The sequence below is a fragment of the Pseudophryne corroboree genome, chromosome 11 (genome assembly GCF_028390025.1).
Source record: "Pseudophryne corroboree isolate aPseCor3 chromosome 11, aPseCor3.hap2, whole genome shotgun sequence".
NCBI lineage: Eukaryota > Metazoa > Chordata > Amphibia > Anura > Myobatrachidae > Pseudophryne > Pseudophryne corroboree.
In genome coordinates, this window is record NC_086454.1 from 56,577,822 (window position 1) to 56,604,763 (window position 26,942).

Below are 26,942 nucleotides of genomic sequence, written 5' to 3' on the forward strand. Positions count from 1 at the left end.
TTCTCCCTTAGTAAGATGAGGTAAAACGTAAACCATGTGGGTGCATGATCTGAAATAGCTATGTTGTCTAATTTTGAATCACGCACTCTAGAGGACAATGTCACGGAAAGTAACCGAAAATCGATTCTTGAAAAAGTGTTATGAGGGTGTGAGTAAAAGGTGTACTCTCGGCTGTCTGGGTATTGATAGTGCCATGGGTCAAACAAATTTAAAGAAGATATTAAGAACTGTAACGCTGCCGGAGTGGGGGATCCTCTCCCACTGGGAGCACCGGACCTATCTAAAGTTGGATTTAATGTGGAGTTAAAGTCTCCCTCTAATATTAGATTACCGTCAGCCCAATCCTGTAGACGAACATATATGTCCGTAAAAAGGCATTATATTCTGAATTTGGGGCATACAGAGTTGCTAGAATATATAACTCCCCTTCTAGCAGTAATTTTACAAATATCTGCCAGCAGTAGCCTCAAGTTTATCTAAAATAGAGTATCTGAGGGATTTGTTAAATAGGATCACCACCCACCGCTTTTTCGAAGTGAAGGAAGCTGCTTTATATTCATTAATCCAATTGTCCCTAAGTACATTTGGATTCCCTGACTTCCAATTAATCTCTTGCAACAGCGCCCACATCTGGCTTCAGGCACTTCAGATGTTGTAGTATTTTCCTACGTTTGATCGGTGTGTTTAGACCCTCTACGTTCCACGTAAGAAATTTCAAACATGTTTTAGTTCTAGAAGAAGCAGCCCTAGTAGTTTCAAAGTCAACCAATACCCGTCCTTTTGGACAAGGATAGTAGTGAGATATTAATAGACATAGTTTCCCACATCCCAGTGAGTAGGGAAACCTGACCAGTATCGGAAAAAGTCAACGTATGCCATACGAATAACATCACAAACATTTACAAGTAAGAAAGTGCAGTGAATCCATTTTTCAATATTTGTAGAACCCAGAACCTAAGTCTAAACAACCTATCATAAACCAAAAACATAGTATCCAACAGTGAGAAAGGAGGGAAGGGGGGGAAGGGGTGGCGGGGGGAGAGGAGGAGGAGGAGGGACGGGAAGAAAAAAGGGAAAGAAACACGGCCTGAGTAGACCAATGTAAACCTAAACATGAAAAATCAGGCAACAGGACAGCATCAATATAAAAGTAAATAGAAAACATTATGAAAATGACAGTGACACACATGGTTGCATGAAGGGGGGGGGGTGTAAAATACACATTACTTGCAACCAGAGTAGAATATCAGTCCCCAAATCTAAAGGCGGGTGATGAGGAGCTTTGTACGGAATCTGCAAGGTTTTGGCTGCAGTCATTTTGTCGAACAGGTGGGATTTCCTGTTGTACTGCACACAAAGCTTCGCAGGGTAAAATAGCGCAAAGTGGATTCCCACATTAAACAGAGTCTTGCAGAAAGGCGAGAACTCCCTTCTCCTCATGGCTACATTATAAGAGAAATCCCGGAATAGGAGTAGCTTGTCACCTTAGTAGGAGAGTTCTTGCACTTTACGATACGCTTCCATCACTTTGACTTTATCCACATAATTGAGGACCTTAAATATAACTGGTCTGGGCCTGCGTTGGTCTACTTGATAGTCAGGGCCTACATGGTGGGCCCGTTCAATGACCATTGAGTCACCAGCGGTAATGCAGCCCAACTCTGTCGGCAATCACACAGAGACTAAGGCCATCAGTTCTTTGGGTTCGTCAGTCACCGGCAAGCCAATCAGGCGTAAACTGTTATGCCGGTTGCAAATCTCTATGTCCTCTAGCTTGTCCTGCATGGCAGCGATAGAGGATTCATGGGTATCTATGAAAGAGCGAGCGGCAGTAAGGTCATCCTCAAGGTTAGAGACTCATTGCTCAGCTTCATCAAGTCGACTGCTATGTTCCTTCAGTTGCGACATGGTGGAGTCAATGGCCTCTTTTAATCCAGCAAGCTTCTTATCTAGCAATGGGGAGAGTAAGTCTGAGATTTCCTGTGCCCTGGTCACAGAGGCTGTCGTATATTTGGAAGGGTCGGGGACTCCTTCTAGAACGTTGTCACTTGGAGAGGAAGGGGGAGAGCTATAGGGAGTCAATGCCGAAGCCCTGGTGTCCCTGACTTTAGCCGATGCGGGGCCCCGCCCACCTTTGCATTCTTCGCCACCGTATCTATCCATAAGAGTGAAGGGGTTTCGGAATTGGAGTGATACGGAAGAGGAAGTAAATAAGAAATCCTGCCCAGCAGGGAGTATTAGTCCATCAAAAAGATGAGCTGTGTGATAGAGTCACTGTGTGGAGCAAAGATAATGTGCACTAAGGTAACCAGTGAACCACATGTAGACCCAGGGGTCTAGTGAGAGGAGGGGGTGCAAGTGTTGAAAATGCACAGTTAGAGCTAGTGTGTCAGCCGTGACGCATGTGAGCCTCCGGGTTTTGTGCTGGGGGTACAAATAGATATATGAATTGGAGGGGTTGGTCACCTCCACCAGCTTACTGTCGGGTGCATCCAGTCAGATACAATGTTAGGTGTGTAGCCATGTAGAAGGTAAAGGGGCTGCAGTACATCCTGTGGTGTGGGCTGGGAAGAGAGGCGGTGAGAAGCCAGGGGTAGGAGGATGGCGCCTCTGGGGTGTCTGCAAGCCCTGTCAGGTGGTAGTGCTGGTAAAGGTAGAGGCACAATGACAGATGATGGAAGCCGGGGAGAACGACAGTAGAAGCCAGGGTCAGGAGGGCAGTGCCCCCGGTGCATGTACCTGTCCCTCCAGGTGACAGTGCTGGTGGTGATGGCAGGAGCAGGCACCCCGCAGGCGTTACACGTGTTGCCACAAGATGGTACTGTAGGAGCTGGGGCCCCAGCGGGGGGGAGCGACATAAGGCTGAGGGGAGCGTCTGTATAGCAGCCCCCAGCAGGCAAGGCAGCAGTGTCAGTAATGTTCCAGGGAGGCGGGGGCACTCTTCCCGAGCCAATATGGCCGCCTCGTTTAGCAGAGATTGTCACTTACACCAGGACCCTCGGGGCAGAGGGAGCGGGGAGAACTCCAGCGTGCCTAGCAGGCAGCAATATCAGCGCCGACAGGGAATAGGAGGTAGTGGTAAGGAAGCGGGCTGTAGCAGGGGATGCCCAGCCGTTTCCATAATGCGGCCGCAGGCAGTGTGCACCACAACTGGTGCTGAGACTCCGGGGAAGGGGGCCGCGCGGAGCCGGGGAGATGGTCTCCTCTTTCCCACTGTTATCTCCGACAGGTCCTGGTGGCTGGTGAGGTTCCCGGTAATGGCACGGTCCACTCTGAGAGAGACTCTGAGAGAGACAGCAGCTCTATCTAAAATACAGCCATCTCCAGATCCGCCCACCGGAAGTCAACCGTACTTTTAATTTTTAACAACTGCACCCCTGAGTTTTTAGAGCATACTGGGCCAGTGTAATGTTATTTAAACAGCAGCACCCCTATATTTTTCAGCATACAGGAGCAGTGTGCTTTTAATTTTTAACAACGGCACCTCTACATTTTTACAACATGCAATGCCAGCAGCACCCCTATATTTTAAAGCACACAGGAGGACAGTGCTCCTGCACCCTTTACAACACAGTGACAGCCAGGACAGCAACACCCATGTACAGCTGCAGCTCCCGGCCGTAACAGCACAGGAAACATCAGTGGCAGCCAGGACAGCACCCCTAACACAGCACAGGTACACCACAATGACTGCAGCAGCACCCCTACAGAGCACACACTAACCTCACTCTCCAAGTCCGGAGTGAAAATGTCGGCGACGCACGGCTGTTTATATGGGATCCAAAACCCGTGAGAATCTGACAGCAGGACGATAATGTTTTGCCTCTGGTTTCTGAGTCTGGCGGGAAGTCCCGTGCCGGGCTCGGAAACCGGCTCGGAGTGTGAAGTTCAGGGAGGTTCGGTTCTCAGGGAACCGAACCCGCTAATCTCTAATTAAAATGTATGTGCACACTGCACAGTGCAATACTATACTCTAGTATGTATTATTTCATTGTAGGTACAGCATCTGGGGTGCCTCTCATTGGGTTTTAAATCGGTTCCTTTGGAGCATGATTTCAAAGGGTTCTGGAGGGTCTTGAAGTTTATATGGATATGGGTTATCTATTTGTTAGTAGGGGAACCTGGTGATATGGAAAATATACTGCAAAGGGTAAGCTCCTAAAAGGATGGTGGTTATGGAAGAGGTTGAGTATAAAAAGTCTCCTTTTTTGGGGGGAGTTAATGGTGAAAGAAAAAACAGTCAAATAAACTGAAGTTATACAGTAGTAGTCCCAAGAAGAGTGGTCAGATCTCCCGTATCCTTCTAGCTTTCATATGGAAGTAGGCAGGATGTGGAGTAAGCACCAGGAATTGCTGGGTTTTGAGGGGGTGGGGCCTAAAGACATGTTAGTCTGGCCCCGCCTCCTGAAGTTGCCAGCAGCATCTCATCTGCAGGCTTCTCATGGAGAGTAGTCCTGCAAAATAGGTATATATGGGTGACACCTGGTTGCAGACCGCACTCCCCTAGTGATGCCTCTGCCTACTACCAGTTGATAAATACATACAGCTGGCTATAAAAGACAACAAATACTATAATATCTTACTGTAAAACTAATAAGAAAAAACATTATTTTGACTATGGTAAATTGAAAGCAGGAAGAGAACTCTCACTCGTCATTACTTTTTTTTCTTACTGGTTTGCAAGATTTGGAAACTACCAAATTTATGAAATTCCAAATTATCTCAATCCCAAATCTCCAATAGTAAACCAGAGAGTCGACAGCACTTAAAATCTGAAAGAGGGATATTAGCAATATACAGTATCAGCGCATTTAAATAAAGGCAATTATTCAGCACTCAGGGTTGCAAAAATAATACTTCGGGAGCTTCATAGTCATTATATTGGTGGCATAGAGAGTACTGTAGTTAAATACATTCTATATAATGTAAATTGTGGAGAGGCAGACTAACTGAATTTATTTTGCTAATTTATCTTTTATTCTACTTTCTAAAAAAGTTCACATTTGCATGCCACAAATTAGATTTCCTTGAATAATAACTATTCAACAGGAATGAGTCACATAACAAAGTATGCTATGCACAGTGTAACAAAGGACACTGCAAGTGCTGACAGTATAAAAGAGCAATGCATACAATCTAGTGGAATTGAGGCTTTTAATCCAATGACCTTAACAGCCTAGTGATGACAATATCTACAGCTATCCTGAAGATGTAAAGGAATCAGTTTATTGTAAAGAGCAGCAATGAAAGATCAAATAAAGGAATATAAAACATTTCATTCCGGCAAATATATGTTTTTTGGTATTAAAGTGAGAGAGAGAGAAAGAGAGAGAGAGAGAGAGAGAGAGAGAGAGAGAGAGAGAGAGAGAGAGAGAGGAGTCTACAGTATGTACTGAATCTTGTAGAGTAATAAAGTGGACAGATATAAAGTACCAACCATCCAGCTCCTAATTGTCATAGCTGTTCTTGAGATGCTTTCTTTCATTCTCTTCTACTGTATGATGGTCACATGACACGTGCCAACATTTATATATGGGCCAATTTGGACAAATTACGCTACACTCCCAATCTTTCATGCCACACCTTTCTTTTGACAGATATGTCTTTATTTGGAAATTATTGCAGATATTATATGACTAGAGATGAGCGGGTTCGGTTCCCTGAGCCCAGATCCGAGTCAGGCTCAGGTTTTCCCGCCTGACTCGGAAACCAGAACGAGGCGAAACATCATCATCCTGCTGTCGGATTCTCGCAGGGTTTGGACTCCATATAAGGAGCCGGGCGTTGCCGCCATTTTCACTCCGGCATTGGAGAGTGTAGAGAGAGGACGTGTCTCCGTCCTCAATGTCCTGCATCAGTTCAGTGGTAGTGTCTTGTGCTGCATCAGTCCAGTCACAGTGATGGTGTCCTCTGCTGCCATATGTCCAATGTAGTTGTATAAGTCCAGTGCAGTGGTGCTGTGTTGTCCTGCATCAGTTCAGTGGTAGTGTCTTGTGCTGCATCAGTCCAGTCACAGTGGTGGTGTCCTCTGCTGCCATATGTCCAGTGCTGCTGTATAAGTCCAGTCCAGTGGTGCTGTGTTGTGCTGCATCAGTCCAGTGGTAGTGTGTTGTGCTGCATCAGTCCAGTCACAGTGGTGGTGTCCTCTGCTACCATATGTCCAGTGTTGCTGTATAAGTCCAGTCCATTGCAGTAGTGCTGTGTTACCCTGTATCAGTCCAGTGGTGGTTTCCCTGTGCTGCTGTATATGTTCAGTGGTACTGCCGTATATGTCCAGTGATACTGTGGTATATGTCCAGTGGTACTGCCATATAAATCCAGTGATACTGCTGTATATGTCCAGTGGTACTGCCATATAATTCCAGTGGTACTGGCGTATAAATCCAGTCCAGTGATACTGCCGTATATGTCCAGTGATACTGCCGTATATGTCCAGTGGTACTGCCGTATAATTCCAGTGATACTGCCGTATAAATCCAGTGATACTGGCGTATAATTCCAGCGGTGCTGGCGTATAAATACAGTCCAGTGATACTGCCGTATATGTCCAGTGATACTGCCGTATAATTCCAGTGGTACTGCCATATAATTTGAGTGATACTGCTGTATATGTCCAGTGGTCATGCCGTATAAATCCAGTAGTACTGGCATATAAATCCAGTCCAGTGATACTGCCGTACATGTCCAGTGGTACTGCCCTATAATTCGAGTGATACTGCTGTATATGTCCAGTGGTCATGCCGTATAAATCCAGTGGTACTGGCGTATAAATCCAGTCCAGTGATACTGTCATATATGTCCAGTGGTACTGTTGTATAAATCCAGTGATAATGCCGTATATGTCCAGTGGTACTGCCGTATAAATCCAGTGGTACTGGCGTATAAATCCAGTCCAGTGATACTGCCGTATATGTCCAATGGTACTGCTGAATAAATCCAGTGATATTGCCGTATATGTCCAGTGGTACTGCCGTATAAATCCAGTGGTACTGGCGTATAAATCCAGTCCAGTGATACTGCCGTATATGTCCAGTGGTACTACCGTATAAATCCAGTGATACTGCCGCATATGTCCAGTGGTACTGCCGTATAAATCCAGTGGTACTGGCATATAAATTCTGTCCAGTGATACTGCCATATATGTCCAGTGGTACTGTTGTATAAATTCAGTGATAATGCCATATATGTCCAGTGATACTGCCGTATAAATCCAGTGGTACTGGCGTATAAATCCAATCCAGTGATACTGCCGTATATGTCCATTGGTACTGCCATATAATTCCAGTGATACTGCCATATAATTCCTGTGATACTGCCATATAATTCCAGTGGTACTGCCATATAAGTCCAGTCCAGTGGTACTGCCATATAAGTTCAGTGGTGCTGTCCTGTGCTGTATATTAATTACTCCAAATAAAAAGGTTATTAATATTTAATCCAAATAATGTTCACAGGGTTTGCCCTGTGTGGTGTAGAGGTACGCTCTCCTGTACCACATATTGTTATATTACTCCAGAAAAATAATAAAGAACAAAAATTTAGAGGATAAAATAGGGAAAGATCCAGAACCACTTCCTCCTATTGCTGAAGCTGCTGCCACTAGTCATGACATAGATGATGAAATGCCATCTACGTCGTCTGCCAAGGCCGGGCCCAATCTGATAGTAGAGGGCATGTAAAATCCAAAAAGCCAAAGATCAGTAAAAAGACCCCCAAAAAATAAATTAAAATAGTCTGAGGAGAAACTTGCCAATATGCAATGTACGACACCGAGTGGCAAGGAATGGCTAAGGTCCTGGCCTATGTTCATGACTAGTGGTTCAGCTTCACATGATGATGGAAGCCCTCATCCACCCATTAGAAAAATGAGAAGAGTAAAGCTGGCAAAAGCACAGCAAAGAACTGTGCGTTCTAAGATGGTATCACAAATCCCCAAGGAGAGTCCAAGTGTGTCGGCGGTTGCAATGCCTGACCTTCCCAACACTTGATAGGAAGAGGTGGCTCCTTCCACCATTTGCACGCCCTCTGCAAGTGCTGGAAGGATCTCCCACAGTCCAGTTTCTGATATTCAAATTGAAGATGTCATTGTTGAAGTACAACAGGATAAGGATATGGGTGTTGCTGGTGTTGAGGAGGAAGTTGACGATGAGGATTCTGATGGTGATGTGGTTTGTTTAAATCAGGCACTGCTGGAGACACCTGTTGTCCGTGGGATGAATAAGCCCATTGTGATGCCTGGGCAAAATACCAAAAAAGCCACCTCTTCGGTGTGGAATTATTTCTCCACAAATCCAGACAACAGGTGTCAAGCCATGTGTTGCCTCTGTCAATCTGTAATAAGTAGGGGTAAGGACGTTAACCACCTAGGAATATCCTCCCTTATACGTCACCTGCTGCACATTCATCAGAAGTCAGTATTAAGTTGTGAAACTTTGGGTAATAGCGTAAGCAGTCCACTGACACCTAAATCCCTTCTTCCTCTTGTACCCAAGCTCCTGCAAGCCACACCACCAACTCTCAACGTCAACGTCAACTTCCTCCTCAGTCAGGAACATCAGTAGTCCTGCAGGCCATATCACTGGCAAGACTGACGAGTCCTCTCCTAACCGGGATTCCTCCATAGCATCCTTGAGTGGTACGCCTACTGCTGCTGTTTCTGCCGCCGCTGCTGTTGTTGCTGCTGGGAGTTGATCGTCATCCCAGAGGGGAAGTCGGAAGACCACTTGTACTACTTCAACAAAGCATTTGACTGTCCAACAGTCATTTGTGAGGAAGATGAAATATGACAGCAGTCATCCTGTTGCAAAGCGGACAACTGAGGCCTTAACAACTATGTTGGTGTTAGACGTGCATCCGGTATCCGCCATTAGTTCAGTGGGACTTAGAGAATTGATGGAGGTAGTGTGTCCCCGGTACCAAATCCCATCTAGGTTCCACTTCACTAGGCAGGTGATACCAAGAATGTACAGAGACGTCAGGAAAAGTGTCATCAGTGTCCTAAAAAATGCAGTTGTACCCACTGTCCACTTAACCACAGACATGTGGACAAGTGGAACAGGGCAGACCTTGGACAATATGACTGTGACATCCAACTGGGTAGATGTATTGCCTCCTGCAGCAACAACAGCAGCAGCACCAGTAGCAGCATCTCGCAAATGCCAACTGGTTCCTAGGCAGGCTACGCTATGTATCACCGCATTCTGTAAGAGGCACACCGCTGACCACCTCTTACGGAAACTGAGGGACATCGCACAATGGCTTACCCCAATTAGACTCTCCTGGGGATTTGTGATATCGGACGCCACCAATATTGTGCGTGCATTACATCTGGACAAATTCCAACACATCCCATGTTTTGCACATACAATTAATTTGGTGGTGCAGATTTTTTTGAAAAATGACAGGGGCGTGCAGGAGATGCTGTCGGTGGCCCGAAAAATTGCAGGCCACTTTCAATATTCAGCCACCGGGTGCCGAAGACTGGAGCACCAGCAAACACCCCTGAACCTGCCCTGCCATCACCTGAAGCAAGAGGTGGTAACAAGGTAGAATTCAACACTCGATATGCTTCAGAGGATGGAGGAGCAGCAAAAGGCTATTCAAGCCTATACATCCACCTACGATATAGGCAAAGGAGGGGGAATGCACCTGACTCAAGCGCAGTGGAGAATGATTTCCATCTTGTGCAAGGTTCTCCAACCCTTCGAACTTGCCTCATGTGAAGTCAGTTCAGACACTGCCAGCTTGAGTCAGGTCATTCCCCTCATCATGCTTTTGTAGAAGCAGCTGGAGAAATTGAAGGAGGAGCTAAGACTGAGCAATTCTGCAAAGGGACTGGTGGATGGAGCCCTTCATTCGCTTTGCCAGGATTCAAGGGTGGTCAATCTGTTGAAATCAGAGCACTACATTTTGGCCACCGTGCTCGATCCTAGGTTTAAAGCCTACATTGTATCTCTCTTTCTGGCAGACACAAGTCTGCAGAGGTTCAAAGACCTGCTGGTGAGAAAATTGGCAACTCAAGCGGAACATGACTCGTCAACAGCCCCTCCTTCATTTTATCCCGCAACTGGGGCTGCGAGGAAAAGGATAAGATTTCCTAGCCCACCTGCTGACGGTGATGCAGGGCAGTCAGGAGTGAGTGCTGACATCTTGTCCAGACTGAAGGACCTGCCAACAATTACTGACATGTCTACTGTCACTGCATATGATTCTGTCACCATTGAAAGAATGATGGAAGATTATATGAGTGACAGCATCCAAGTAGACATGTCAGACAGTCTGTATGTATACTGGCAGGAAAAAGAGGCAATTTGGAGGCCCTTGCACAAACTGGCTTTAGTTTACCTAAGTTTCCCCCCTCCAGTGTGTACTCCGAAAGAGTGTTTAGTGCAGCCGGTAACCTTGTCAGCGATCGGCGTAGGAGGTTACTTACACAAAATGTGGAGAAGATGATGTTCATCAAAATGAATTATAAATACCTTCAGGAAGACCTTTACCAGCAATTGCCTCCAGAAATTAAACAGGAACCTGTGATGGTTGATTTCAGTGGGGACGAATTAATACTCTGTGAGGAGGAGGATGTACACACTGAAAGGGGTGAGGAATTGGAGGATGAGGTTGACATCTTGCCTCTGTAGAGCCAGTTTGTGCAAGGAGAGATGGATTCACTGGTGTTTCTATAATGGGTGCATTGTGTGCGGTGCACACGGGCCCCTGAGTCCAGAGGGGGCCCCCACCGCATACGCTGCACCCATTTTCTGAATACTCACTCCTCCGGAGTCCCGCGTCGACGTCCACTGCGGTGTTAAAACTCAGTGAAAATGGCCCATTTTCACGGAGTTCTGCGCATGCGCAGTAGAGAAATCTCAAGGAAAATAGCCGCCGTGCCATTTTCCCGGAGATCTGTGCATGCGCAGTAGAGTCTGAGTGCTCTAGTGCTCAGACTCTCAGTGCTGCTGGCAGAGAGGAGGGGGCCCGAATGGAGGAGGCTGCACCCGGGCCTCCTCCTCTCTTAAAACTCCCCTGGATGGATTGCTTCTTTTTTGGTGGGGGCCCAAACAAACCAGTCATTTCAGCCACAGTTGTGAGGCAGACCCTGTCGCTGAAATGATTGGTTTGTTGAAGCGTGCATGTCCTGTTTATACAACAAAAGGGTGGGTGGGAGGGCACAAGGACAATTCCATCTTGCATCTCTTTTTCTTCTTTGCGTCATGTGCTGTTTGGGGACTAGTTTTTTTAAGTGCCATCCTGTCTCACACTGCCGTACAAGTCCAGGGGTACTACCATATAAGTCCAGGGGTACTGCCGTATAAATCCAGGGGTGCTGCTATATAAGTCCAGTCCAGTGATGCTGTCTTGTGCTGCATCAGTCCAGTGGTAGTGTCTTTTGCTGCCATAAGTCCAGTGGTGGTGTTCTGTGCTGTATATCATTTACTCCAAATAAAAGGCTTATATACATTACTTATATTATTATTCAAATATTTTTTACAGGGTTTGCCCTGTGTGGTGTAGGGGTACGCTCGCCTGTGCTGCATATTATTATAATAGCTCCAAATAAAAGGGTTATTATTATCCAAATTAACTTTACAGGCTTTGCCATGTGGGTGTGTGGTTTAAGGGTACACTCTCCTGTGCCACCAATATTGTGCGTGTATTACATCTGGGCAAATTCCAGCACATCCCGTGTTGTTTGTGCCGCACACTTGTGTCGCTTAGTTTAGTCATACAGCTACCTCATTGCACCTCTTTTTCTTCTTTGCATGATGTGCTGTTGGGGCATAGTTTTTTTTAAGTGCCATCCTGTCTGCCATTGAGTGCCACTCCTAGATGGGTCAGGTGTTTGTGCCACACACTTGTGTCGTTAGGTTAGTCATCCAGCCACCTCGGTGCAACCTTTTGGCCTAAAAACAATATTGTGAGGTGTTCAGAATAGACTGGTAATGAGTGGGAATGAATGTTATTGAGGTTAATAATACCGTAGGATCAAAATTACCCCCAAATTCTGTGATTTTAGCTGTTTTTATGTTTTTTCAAAAATCATCCTGATCCAAAACCAAAACCAAACCACGAAATGGTGGTTTTGACAAAACCAATCCAGATCCAAAACACGAGCATGGAACCAGAACCAAAACCAAAACACAAAACACGAAAAGTGCCCGCCGCACATCTCTATTTATGACAGATCTGGATTAATGACAGCAAGGTAAACAAGCATCAGACCTGACAGATTACATGTCTTTTAAAATGGAATTGATGAATTTCAGCTGCAATCTCCAGCATACAAGTAGTTATGGTAAGTGCAACTTAAATACACTAAATGCTGAAAATAAGCTGCCCGCCACACATTAAGGGGCAGATTCAATTACACGTGAGGTGCTGCACACATAAGTACAGCAAAAGCTTCAGAGGCTGCTCATGTCGAATTTAAACGGCCTCTAAATTGTAAATCGTCTGATTTTCAGAATGATTCCTTTTTTTTAGAATGTGATCACTTCCTTTTTAAACTTCTGCAGCTCAAATGTGCCCAGCCAATCGGCTCCTGTCCTTTTTCAAACCCAGCCTGTTGCATAGCAGTTAGGAGCCGATTGGCTGGCACTTTATCTCCAGCGACTTTATCTCCATCTAAGGCTTAGTAAATAGACCCCTAAATACTGTAGATGATTTTTATAAGCCCTAACGGTTGAAGTCTGTCGTACAACTCTCTTTAATAAATACTTCAATTAAAATTGAATCAAATAAATAATGTCACATGACAATTGAAGTTGACGTTAAATTGGTCAAATTGTTTAGAGACCTAATTGAATTACTAAAATTGATTGATATGGTGGTGGATAAAAAAATGCATCAAAACAAGACAATGACATGCATACAATAAATCAATCACTAGTGGACACCTCTCCACAAATCACAATGCCCGCCCGGATGGCCAGGTTCAGTTTTCCGGTTGGGACAATAATGGCCTTAATCATAAACATTTGTGAGGAAAGCGCAACCATCCTGTATAAAAGTACCACATTTACAAATAAACATACATCTCCAACAACTGACAGGAAAACAACATAAAAAAAACAAAAGAAAAAACTCCAGTCTCTCACATACGATAAGCATATACTATAAACTCCAACAAGTCTCAATCAATATTTTTGAAAGGGGCCACTCTCAATTCAATCTTGGAGTTTAAATGCTCTCAGGCCTACTGTCCGCTTTATCTTTTGATATTCTACTGCTTTATATTCATAATGAATGTTACGACTTATGGTACAACATTTAGAATTATATAACGATAGAAAGATATTAGGGGGAGATGTATCAAATCTCAGACAGAGATAAAGTGGAGACAGATAAAGTACCAACCAATCAGATACTGTAATTTTTCAAGCAGAGCCTTTAAAAGCAGATAGGATCTGATTGGATAGTACAGTACTTTGGGGGATATTCAATTTGGTCCGAAGAGACATCGGGAGTAAAAACCCCCGATGTTTCTTCGGGTGCTGCGGTCGGGCTATTTAATTTGCTCGGCCGGTAACAAGTCCTCTTACACCCGAAAACACACTGGTTCAGTGAAACCTGTGTGTTTTCGGGTGAAACAGCCCCGTTTTCGGTTGAAAACGGGGCTGTTATCGGGCATTTTGCAAAACCCCCGATAAGCCGCGGCACGCGCCGGCTTATCGGGGCCAATTAAATAGCCCCCACCGGCCGATACTTATCACCCGGCACCCCGGGCCAAATTGAATATCCCCCTATGTCTCTCTCCACTTTATCTCTGTCCAAGGTCCCCCATAGTAAGCAGGGGTGGATTGGGAACAAAAAGCGGCCCTGGAAAAAATCTGTTCTAGTGGCCCCACTTGGGCAGCACCAGAGGTGTAAGGTCTAGCCATGGGCCATGGCAGCAGCACCCTCCCCCCAAGACTTTCCAGATAGTGGGGATGTCCAGCATCAAGGGGAATTTAAAAGGAAATAAAATTACATATTATGAGCACATTATATGATACACCTTCAGAATTTAGGAAACTATATCATTCTTTAGAAAGATATATTTTCTTGCTTATTACACCAACCGTATCCCAATAACTATTCACTCAATCTTATATGTCAGCCAAGCAGGCAGACAGAGCATACACTAGATCATCTGCAATCACAGGCTAAGTGGCAAAGTCATTTTCATATATGCAAATTGTTTGTCATCTTATTCATTATGTCTATAAATATGACCACATGTCCTCAAACAAAACAGGCCCCGCGGGTGCACCGGTCCACCGGGAATCTTCCCTGTAGACCCTATGGCCAATCCGCTTCTGATAGTAAGCATACAGGAACACGGTGACAATATAGTAAGCTTAACAGCCAACAAACATGTGTCTGAACAAATTGCATATACTGTTGCATTTTTCTTCATTAAGTGATATTTGCTGTTGTTTTTTTAATTCCAGTTGTATTCACAATAATAGTTTTTAATGTTATTTTACAGAACAGTAATACTTTGACATGGTTTATTTTATTCCTGCTGTCCTTACAAGATTCAGCTAAGTGGAAATTGCTCTATACCTCTGGGAAATCTAGTTGCTCGCTGAGCAGATACAGCAATATTTGCATGCCGGGATGTGTTTGGTTATAGTATGATAGACCCAGGAGCAGGTGCAAGTCCCACATGAGTAACTTACATTACATGCCACATCCCCAGCATAAGACATGGAAAGACAGAGGCACTGGGTATGTATCATCGTTGAGCCAACAGGGAAACTTTGAACAATAGACAAATGCAAATTAAAATGTCACAAAGTTATATAAGCAAGATTTTATGTTTGAAAGCTATCTCTGTTTGGGTTCCATTGATATATCCAGATAATTTTATTTTTTAGACTGACATATACAATATATCCAGATATACAATTGTAAAAAAATGGAAATAATAAAAGTGAATTCTACAAAGCAAAACAATTTTCATTTCCAGAATAGAAAACAAAATGTATAATAAAGCTACAACTTTGCCTTCGTTTTTCTACCATATGGGTGCGCGCTCTAAAGCTTCGGAAATCTTAACTAACTTTTAATTACTTGTCTCAGCACATCAATGCATCTTAAATCTGGCCATTCATTTTAAGAATATCTGTCCAACCATCTAACTATTTGAAAGGATAATCTGGTAATGTATCGGAATAAATGACAATCCACCATTCACTCTCAAAGGCTGGCAAAAGGACAAAAACAGTTATTTTTGTTAAATAAAATGGATTATGCAATTTGTCTGGATAACCGTTTTTGTTCATTTTCCAGTGTTTGGGAACAAATGGTCAATTGTCATTTGCTCCCATACATTACCAGATTTTTGTTCCAACCAACCAACCAACCAACCAACCAACCAACCAACCAACCAACCAAATAACCCTGCACAGAAACAAAATAACCCACCCAAATTTTACTCTCTCTACACATGTTATATCTGCCTCCCCTGCAGTGCGCATGGTTTTGCCCAAATGCTAACAAAATTTCTGCTGCGATCAACTTGGAATTACCCCCAATGGCTGGTGAAGAGGAGACGTTAGTAGCAGGATGGATTAGCAATAAAAAAGCCACTTGCTTAATACTAAGACAGCACAGAACAGTATGTTAAGGTTCTAACTATTATTTAAAAAAAATAAAAATACAATTTTTTTCAATGGGCTACAATATCTCTGCCCCCTACAGTATCTTCATATACAGGCTTTGCAAGACCTCACAGGTATATATACCAAAAGACATATGAAGAAATTGGCACTGCTGAGAAAAGTATTAAAAAATGGAGATAGATAACTTTAAATGTCAGCACAGCACATATGCTAATCTTCATAAAAGAAAGCTTCTTATGGAATCCTTAAGTAATGTGGAAGTACTACTCAACAGATTCATGGGTGAGCAGGGCTGGATTAAGCCCTCAGGGTGCCCAGGGCACCCAAGACAGGGGACCCTACCCCTTCTATCAGCAACCATCCTCCGGCTGCACCCGCTACTCACCTCCCCATCCCCCCCACCCTAAGAAGGCTGACCAACGGCAACAGGAGCTGTCGGGGGAGCAACGGCAACAGGAGCTGTCGAGGGAGGGGAGGGCCCCCCCGCCGCAGCAGGGAGAGAATGCCCCCGCCGCAGCAGGGAGAGAATGCTCCAGGATGTCAGGGAGGGAGGGTTTCCACACTGCCGGGGGAGGAGTGCAGCATATCCCATACCAGTGGCTGTGTGATGTCCCACATACGGCTGTACATGCAGCTCCCTCCCCCCTGCTCTCGGGCAGCATGGGGACTGATCCAAGCAATCTCCAGACTCCACTGCTGCCAGGAGAGCTGTTGCAGGCAGCAGAGGCTGGAGAGTGGAGACAGCAGCACCAGAGCGGGGCAGAGCAGCTCTGGCTGGGGGACCCCTTATGATAGGGGGTCCTGGGGTACTTACCTTCTTGCCCCCCCTTAATAAGGGTCTGCAGGTGACTATTGCCCTTTGAACAGACTCCTTATGGAAGATCAGGAACACTGTACAGCAGCTTTAGAGCAGTGTTCTTACTTCAAGCAGTATCTCCCAATCATGCAGTAGGAGAATACGCTAGTAAGTAAACGCGAGCACAGAATCAGGCCCACAGCTTGAGCAACAGTTATTCCAAAGGAATTCAGATTGTTTTCAGCAATCTCAATGTGACATAATAGCTTGGACTATGTGATTGTAAATATACAAGTTTGATCCAGTTTTTATGATATTCAGCAGAGGGTGTTCCAAATAAATTATATTTTATTATTAAACATAGGATTCTTTTGAACACAATATGGGAGTATAATTCATAGTTATTGCAGTGCTTCCTAAACTTTTAGAATCATGGAGTATCAGCAGTCTTTTCATGGCACTTCTAGGCCAACAGTTCCTCATTGAGAAATTCTGCGGAATATGTATTGCGCTCGCCTGTCATCCTCAGGCTGAGTCATGTGGTGGTGGTCAGTGTTGTGCTTCTGTTTGTCCACCTACTGTATTATATGACTGGCAGCCATCAGCAATGGTTTTACACTGACCAGAAAACGTTTGATTTGGTCCTGTTCTACCAACACACGCCCCCCAGCAAGTGTCACAGGGGTGTGGATCATTAGATCGACAGTGTCTAGGTCGACAATGTTTAGGTCGACCACTATAGGTTGACAGCCACTAGGTCAACAGGGTTTCTAGGTCGACATGTGCTAGGTCGACAGATCAAAAGGTTGACATGTTGTTTTTTTTGTGGGGGTTTGGTGTCGTTTTCTTCGTAGAGTAACCGGGAACCCCAATTAGTGCACTGTGTCCCCTCGCATGGCTCACTTCGCTCACCATGCTTCGGTCAAGGTGCCTCACTCCGCTACCGCTTCGTTCGGCACAGATTACCGTTCCAATCGTAGTCCACGTGGATCGTTAAGTATGAAAAAGTTCAAAAAAAGATACAAAATTTGAAAAACTCATGTCGACCTTTTGACCTGTCGACCTAGAAACCCTGTCGACCTAGAAACCCTGTCGACCTAGTGACTGTCGACCTGTAGTGGCCAACCTAAACATTGTCGACCTAGACAGTGTCGATCTTCAGACCGGATCCCGTGCCACAGCACCTAGTTTGGGAACCAATGAGTTACTCTATATGTTCGCTTTCAATTTCTGAAGATTTGTAATATGAACATAAATGTGGGATTTTGAATATATATATTAACTAAAAGCCCGTCAAAAATACAGGGCTGGATTATAGGGGATGGTCGCTACTCACACAGGAGCTGTCAAGCTGAGGGTGTAGCATTAGCCTTTACTATACAGATGTAGCCACGCTCATCGTGGCTACATCTAGGTGCATTCACACCTGGTTTGCTGTGACCGCATGCCTGTCATGACCGTGATGGAGGAAGCGCACCGGATGATTGAGCACTTGTGGTGTACTGCATTAGAAAAAGGGAAATAATACGATTTATGTGTTTAATATGTCCTGACGAAGGAAATTAAATATCTCCAAAACGTTGACCACTATGACAGAGTGACGGTGTGCGATATATATTCCGGGCGCCATTTGCTTCATTTTTCTATTAGTACTTATACACTGGCACCGGAATTCGCTGATTGAATAATTGAGTGCCGGGCACAAACTGTATATATATATATATATATATATATATGAAGCAAAGATGCGGCACTCTAGGCTTGAATAATTCACCACAAACCAGTAAATACTTTTCCAGCTATTTACTGGTTTGTGGTGAATTATTCAAGCCTAGAGTGCCGCATCTTTGCTTCATATGTTTTCATTCCTATGAGGGCACCGGTTGCAGTTGAAAGTATGCTTGGGGAGTGCCAGGCTTTGTGTTGAATATATATATATATATATATATATATATATATATATATATATATATAATATCTCTATCTATATATAGATAAATAAATAAATAAATAAATTCCGTTTTCTTTCCTAGACATTTTCTAATAAACGTAGTGTATGCTTCATGTGGTGCTTTTCCCACAGGCAGTCATAAGCACTAGCAACCTGACTGAAGCGGTGGTCCCAGCATGCCCCAAAAAATATATGACCCACTTAAAATCAATAACACTTAAGCCTTCACTATACTAATTCATAGCAACCTAATAATTCCATGATATATTGTGTGAAGCTGCCTACTCTGTTTAAATATCCTTCTAGTTCACTACAACATACATCAACAACGTTCTCTATTGGAAAACTTATCCAACCTCTAGGTAACCATTAATATAATTTGTTTCATATTACAAATATTTTGACATTGTTCTCACACATTTGTTTCTTCTAGAACAATTGAATTCATCATAAATATGGATATCAGAAGTTTTCAGATTAAGTTAATACACATGGCCAGATCAGACTTTATATACCTGTAATAAATTACATTGAGGGCATGTGGACTGGCGAATATTGATATCATTATTTCACGACCCTACAGTTACAAACACATATTTAATCATTTCTATATTAATATACAACAATATTTTCTGCCATTTATTATAAAATACCTCAAGCCTTAGATCCAGCTCTATTACAAACATAACTAGCCTTCCTACCTCTATGTCTGTCTGTTTTTACCCAGTTTTGTTCTATTACTGTTATTCTAATTGTAAAGCGCAACGGAATGTGCTGCGCAACATACGAAACTGTCAATAAATAAATAAATAAATAAATAATAAACTACTACAATAGTATCAATTGCTAATTGAGTCACATTATTATGACCACCAGCTAATAGCCTGTGTAACCGCCATGTGCAGCGCGCAGCAGTTAGACGGGCTGAATTGTCGTTTTAGACACGCGTCTGGTAGCCTCCAGGTTCATTTTGATGGTGAGCTGCTCCACTGGGGTATGGGTCGTTGGGTCGACCCAACTTAGGTCGACACCCATTAGGTCGACTACTGAAGGTCGACATTGCCATTAGGTCGACCTGTACTTGGTCGACAGGTCAAAAGGTCGACATGAGGTTTTTGACTGTTTTTGGTGTCGTTTTCTTCGTAAAGTGACGGGGAACCCAAATTAGGGCACCGTGTTCCCTCGCTCCGCTACCACTTCATTCGGCACAGATTACCATTCCAATCGTATTCCACGTGGATCGTTAAGTATGACAAAAAAAAATTGAAAAATGCATGTTGACCTTTTGACCTGTCAACCTAGTACATGTTGACCTAACGGCCATATCGACCTAATGCATGTCGACTTAATGGCATTGTTGACCTTCAGTGGTTAACCTAATGAGTGTTGAACAAAGTTGTGTCGACCTAACGACCGTAACCCATCCACTGTAATGCATCGGTCAGCCCTCACGAACCTTCGTAGCCGACGTTCACCAGTCACATCAATGGCACGTGGTGATCTTCAGTTTTCACGTCGGTTATTCGTAATGGTGCCATTTGTCCATTTGTCACCACAGCAACACGTGAACAGTTCACACACTGCGCTGTTTTAGAAATACTGCCACGCTTGGCTCGAAAGCTGGTAATCATCCCTTTCTGCAACCCGGAAAAATCTCCCCTTTTACCCATGACAACAACAAGTGATATGTGTGCAGACGGCCTATCGCACACCTTATATAGCCACCAAGACAGCGCACAACAAGTGACATACTTCATAAGCTACGTGCTGCTGACATCAAATGTAGGAGGTGGTCATAATAATGTGACTTGACTGTGTATATCTACCATTATATGCTTTACCTCTGTAGCAGGTCTATTTATCAGTCTGTGGCGATAACAGCAATTTACCAATAAAATATCAGTGGGTTGCTGACTTGGCAACAATGGGCGAAAGCGGTAAGGCTTATGGGGGTCATTTCCGAGTTGATCGCTCTTTGCCAATTTTTGCAGTGCAACGATCAGGTAAAAAAACGGCAAAACTGTGCATGCGTATGTGCCGCAATGTGCACGCACATCGTACAGGCAAAAAGAGCATCGCTGCTGTGCATTGGATCTAGCTTATATTCCATCCGCACAGCCGATCGCAAGGAGATTGACAGGAAGAGGGCGTTTTTGGGTGTCAACTGACCGTTTTATGGGGGTGTTTGGGAAAACGCAGGTGTGTCCAGGCATTTGCAGGGCGGGTATTAGACATCAATTCCGGGACCTTCATTGCTGCAATCATCTCACAGAATAAGTAACTACAGGGCTTGTCTTGTTTTGCCCAAAATGTTTTTGTACCGCTCGGCTGTACAGGCGTTCACACTCTTGTAAAGCGAATATACACTCCCCCGTTGACGGCGGCTATGCGTTTGCACGGCTACTAAAAGTAGCTAGCGAGCGATCAACTCGGAATGAGGGCCTATGTCTCAGGGATACAGTGGAGTCATGACCTGCTAGTAGGGCTACACATGTGCAGTGGGACCGAATACCTAGGCTTGGGCCTTTAATGTAATTCTACTAATTTACATAAAATAAATACATAAAATATCTGAAAAATAAGAATATTTTAAAACTTCTAATGATTGGGAAAAAAAAATGACTGTATTTTATTTCCATTCATTTTGGTTCTGTTATTGCCATCTTGTACCGCTGGAATCCACTTCGAATAGACTTTACTATGAGTTGCATGGAAATCCTTTGCCTGTGAAATCTGTACTATTGTCAGTAGGGGTGGTCTTCAGAATGCCGGCTGTCGGGATCCCGGCGCACAGTATACCGGCGCCGGAATCCCGACAGCCGGCATACCGACACTTATTTTCCCTCGACCCCCCTGGAGGAAGAATAAAATAGCGTGGCGCGTGTAGCACGCCACCGTGCCCGCAGCGTGGCGAGCACAACAAGCCCGCAAGGGGCTCATTTGCGCTCGCTACACTGTCGGTATGCCGACGGTCGGGCTCCCGGTGCCGGTATGCTGGTCGCCGTGAGCCCGACCACCGGCATACCATACTACACCCGTCACTAGTAATTACTTAGTAGATATGGTGATGTTCTATCTCAGTTGTAAACTTTTTAGCTTGAGATGGGACTTTTCATCATTTAATAAATAAATCCCCAGGGTTCTATTCTATGTATTGTTCTGTCTCGCTCTACTAAGCTCCCTCCAAAGTTTCCACGAATGAAGCAAAAAACACATTGACATTTGCCGACTCTTTTTCCACAGAACATCCCCACTACATTACTTGTACTATATAATTATATCATTATGACATGTGGGGATGACTCAGATCTGGGCTAATGTGGCAATTCCACACCTACAGGCCTGAAAAGTAGGGCAGTTAGACAAAGGCCATGAGCCATTGGCGTTTCTACCATGGGTGTAATGTGCGGTGCACACAGGCCCCTGGGTCCAGAGGTGGCCCACACCATACACGTTGCACCCATGCTGTGTTAAAACTTACCTTCCGGAGTCCTGTGACGGTTGCTGAAGCCGCAGCAGTTGCAGCAAAAAATCCATCCCAAAATGGGCGCCGGGCACGTGTAGTAGCAAAGTAGTCTCCGGAACATGGCGGGCACCATGTTTCCTGAGACTTGCGAATGCGTAGTAGGCGCCAGCATATTTCCGGAGCCTACGGCGGGGCGCCGCAGAGAGGGAGGGGTCCACCCACCCACCCGGAGTCTGCACACAGGCCTCCTCCTCTCATAAAATGCCCCTGCCATGAGCGGTATGTGGTCAGCATACCAACATACCGATCCCTCGTGAGCACATACAGAGGCTGATTTTCAGTTGAGAGCAACGCATTACATTTTTTTTTTTTTAAAGTACCTTTGCACCTGGGCAAAACAAAGTAGCACAACATTTTCGGCAGAGGAAAATGTGCAGAGAGATTTAGGTTTGGGAAGGAAGCATGTCCAAACTCAAATATAACTTTCTGTGTGAAAATAAAGCGGATATCACCTGACGTATAGTGTGCTCTGAACGGGTTCTAAATCAAGAACCTTATGTTTTTTTTATTATTTTATGAATATGTGTTGTCCAGCCTGATTTTTTCATATTAAAAAGAACGTACTACGCGAGATATGTTTTTTTTCCATTTCCTTTTATGACTGTCACGACTGAGACTTTGACATCAAAGAAGATTCAGAGGAAGGAGTAGTGACACTTAAAAGATGATGTTATACGCTGGATGCTAAATGTATCGCAGGAACGTAATTAAAAGCAGCATTGTTACTATTTGATTATTAGTACCGTGATATTCATTCCTGGGGTTTAAAATCTGTCACGTAAACATTTAACGCCATATGCTATATGTTGCAGGTTCCTAATGTATACGATTCACTCCCTTACAGCTAAAGTTCTTTTGATGCAACAGTCCTGTGTTCAGTATTTAAGATGGCATGCGGTCTATAGATTTACAGTGTCTTGTTAGACAGCCAATAAGGCAACACCATATGGTCAACATGCAATAGGTCGACCTGTAAATGGTCAGCCGTGCTTAAGGTCGACAGGTACAAATGGTCGACACAGCATATGGTTAACATTTTTTTTTTCATTTTTATTATTTTTTCAACTCTTTCATACTTCAACATCCAAGTGGACTATGATCGGGAATAATAACCTGTGCCGAGTGCACCCCTGGAGTGCACATGGCTAGAGAAGTGTGACGGCAAAAACAACACCCAAAAATTAAAAAAAGTTGTGTCGACCTTTTTCTGTGTTGAACATTTCTCATGTAGACTTTTTCATGTGTTTAAAGTAAACATACACTTAAACATATTGTCTGCTATTATTAAATTAATTAAGAATATGGTTCATCCCTTCCCTTTTTAAGAGCATCAGAACTGGCAAAGCCATATGCAAAAATCCAAAAGTGGAGACACATGGACGAAATAGTATATATATATATATATATATATATATATATATATATATATACCGGTGAAATAGGGGAAAATTGGAATATCATGCAAAAGTTCATTTATTTCAGTAATTCAACTTAAAAGGTGAAACTAATATATTATATAGACTCGTTACATGCAAAGTGAGATAGTTCAAGCCTTTTTTTTGTTATATAATATTGATGATTGTGGCTTATGGGCCACTCATGTCGCATAAGATTTCCCTTGAACGGCCTGGCAGCCTCCCGAGCGGCAGTATCGCATAAGATACATTGTATGTGGTCCTTTTGCATACGATGTATCTTATGCGATCCCAACCATGCCTGTGGGATCAGAGATGGGATCCGGTCTGAAGATCGACAGTGTCTAGGTCGACAATGTTTAGGTCTACCACTATAGGTCGACAGTCACTAGGTCGACATGGATGGAAGGTCGACAGGGTTTCTAGGTCGACATGTGCTAGGTCGACAGGTTTAAAGGTCGACATGAGTTTTTCACATTTTTTATTATTTTTTATTTTTTCATACTTAACGATCCACGTGGACTACGATTGGAACGGTAAAGTGTGCCGAGCAAAGCGGTAGCGGAGCGAAGGCACCATGCCCGAAGCATGGCGAGCGAAACGAGCCATGCGAGGGGACGCGGTGCACTAATTTGGGATCCCGGTCACTTTACGAAGAAAACGACACCAAAAAAAAAAAAAATCCTCATGTCGACCTTTAAACCTGTCGACCTAGCACATGTCGACCTAGAAACCCTGTCGACCTTCCATCCATGTCGACCTAGTGACTGTCGACCTATAGTGGTCGACCTAAACATTGTCGACCTAGATACTGTCGATAAAACGAACCACACCCATCAGAGATATCATGAGTGCAGCACTAACGATCTAGGGATTCCGATCTGATGCTCACCGCACCGCTGATCGGATGTAAAACACATCCGATTTGCCACTTTTCATCCGATTTATCGGGCCGAAAGGTCAAAATCGGATGAAATTGGGCATTATCGTTCTAGTGTATGGGGCCCTTTACAGATTAAGAAAACCCCAAATCCAAAATCTCAAAAAATTAGATTATAGTGAAAAGGTTCAATATTGTAGGCTCAAAGTGTCACACCCTAATCAGCTAATTGATCCAAATCACCTGCAAAGGGTTCCTGATCATTTAAAAATGTTGTTGCTGCTCCTATTGAGTTTGCAGGGGCATAGCCAGAACTTTGTGGGCCCCATAGCAACATTTTGATGGCACCCCTGTCCAATGCTTCTAGAGAGACACCTCTCTGCAACAGTTTATTTTATAAACCATAGTAGTGCCCTAGTTAACATTATGTCACATTGTGGTATGTATGTGCTACGAGTACACATTGGGGGTCATTCTGACCCGATCGCACGCTGCAGTTTATCGGGGGTGCGGAACGGTTTATCGGGGGTGCGGAACGGCGGCATTTGGCCCCACCGTTTTGTGGGCGCGGTCCGGCCAACGCAGGCATGGCCGGACCGAACGGGGGGGCGGGCCGCAGCGGCTGCGTGACATCACACGCAGTCGTTGCATGCCGAGGAGCGATGAGTAGCTCCCGGCCAGCACGCTAAAGCTGCGCTGGTCGGGAGCTACTATTAAAGTGCAAAGGCATTGCCACCGTGCGATGCCTTTGCACTTCTGCGGGGGGTGGGGTTGGGGGGTGGCACTGACATGTGGGGCGGGATAGCCCTGTGCCGGCCGCCCCCCCGCATGTCATTGTGAATGATCGTAGCTGTGCTAAATTTATCACAGCTGTGTTAATCTCGTAATGACCCCCATTATGCCACACAGTGCCCATAATTCACATTATGACATACAGTGTTGCCAGTTCATATTACACCACATTACAATGAGCAGGTCCAGAGGTGTAACTAGAAATATTGTAGGCACCAAGGCAAAAGTTTGTAAGGCCCCCTATGTACCTAACATATATATATATATATATATATATATATATATATATATATATATATATATATGTTTTGTAAGAGTACATTCATATACTTTTTCCATTTTACTTAGGGATTCGTGCAAGCCGAATGCCGCAGGTCCGAGCAAGAAGTCAGAATATTTTTTTAAAAACTTGCAGTCACTATTTTCTACCTGTAGATGTCACTGTTGCAATTGCTGTCCAAAGAAAGCATGAAGCTAAATCTCCATGTACAGTAAGTAGCAAGATGTACAATAACAAAAAATATTCAACACATTTCATAATAATAAATAAATAATGCATCACATATTAATGAACATATGTTAGTTATTTATACTTTTAAACACTATGAACCCTCATTAGCAGTGTACACATACATTTAGCATCTATTTCTTAATCAGTCATTACAAAGCTATTTGTAACATGGTTATACTGTATATCCCCTTGGCCCCTGAGAATAAGAATTGAAGCTTACCAGGGGGATTACAGCTTGAAGACATATTTTCAGGTTCAAAGTAATCGACATCTGCTTCACTGGTGTTTTCAACAATAAAATTGGATTTGAAGTCATTCTCACACTCAATTTCTCCTAAAGAAAGATTATCCAGTTCGACTTTCACTGCTGACATGGTGAAAATGTTGTAATAATAATTCACTTTTCCAAAAAATAAAATAAAATGCCACTCCAAGGCTATAAAGTGTGCCAAGTGGTAAAAGTGCAGCTGTCTGTTAAACACTTTTTCTTTCCAGTACTGTCGGCTATTCGTTAATTCCAAATAGATATTTTAAAACTTTTTCTAAAAGCGCAGACACCTCATTACTTCAATTATTTATTCTCCTGCTGCACTTCTTGGAGCCGTCTTGGAAAAAATCAGGATCCTGTCTCAGATAATGTACTTTCTGCTACAGCCTCGGATATCTGAGCACTTTCTGAGTAAGTTTCCCTGACAAGTTAATGAAAACATTACAATGGGCCGGCTGGGTGGGGCCAAAGAATGCCAGTCTGGACCACAGATACCTCTACATAGAGCATAGTCCTTGCATGCATAGTTATGTTATGTCATTAGTACAAATGGATTCTTTTTACAAGGTTATATTGGTCGTGAGACAATTTTTTTTTTAATGAAAACATACATGCATAACATTAAAAGTTAGAAGCAGTAATTTTTTTTACATGTAACTAAACAGTATACTACAGTACAGTATGTCATTTTTGTAACTTACTGTGTTACTGCATGTCACAGTACAGTATTTGCAAAAAACCAAAGTACAAACTTTAAGAAAGAAAAAAAATGCACTGGACAAAACTCATTATAAAAAGACTGTACTTGTTTGCAATGATTGGAGTGCCCCCAAGTGGTCATATTTATAACTATGATTCAAAATTATAGTGCAGTTTCTTAACCTTCTTATGTTTAGCAAATAATATATATTCAGCGGAATGTTTAGGAGGAGATAGGGCATCATGATCCAGACATTGCTGATCGTCCAGGTGGCTGGTCCCTGCCCTGGAGACTTCATCATTGCATCACTTTTCAGTGGCAAACGCAGGATTTCTAGAGGGGGGTTTCCAAATGTAGTCCACAATCTCCCACTCTGCAGAACATTGGAGTAAGTGCAGGAGACTGGGAGGAGCGGTAGAAGAACCTAGTAATGTACCTGGACATGAATGTACACATTGGTCTTTTTAAACACTGGCTATTGTATGGAATACATTATTA

The 26,942-nt window shown here is 43.7% G+C and overlaps 1 protein-coding gene across 3 annotated transcripts in view; it reads right to left on the bottom strand.

Moving 5' to 3' along the window:
• Nucleotides 1-26,158, bottom strand: part of ANO3 (anoctamin 3) — a 1,051,220-nt gene extending 1,025,062 nt beyond the window's left edge. For all 3 annotated transcript variants that reach the window (XM_063944334.1, XM_063944333.1, XM_063944337.1), the window contains exon 1: nt 25,697-26,158. In XM_063944334.1, coding sequence (XP_063800404.1) covers nt 25,697-25,850 — 154 coding nt within the window. In that variant the 5' untranslated portion in view covers nt 25,851-26,158. The remainder of the gene's footprint in view (nt 1-25,696) is intronic.
• Nucleotides 26,159-26,942: the final 784 nt, after the last annotated feature.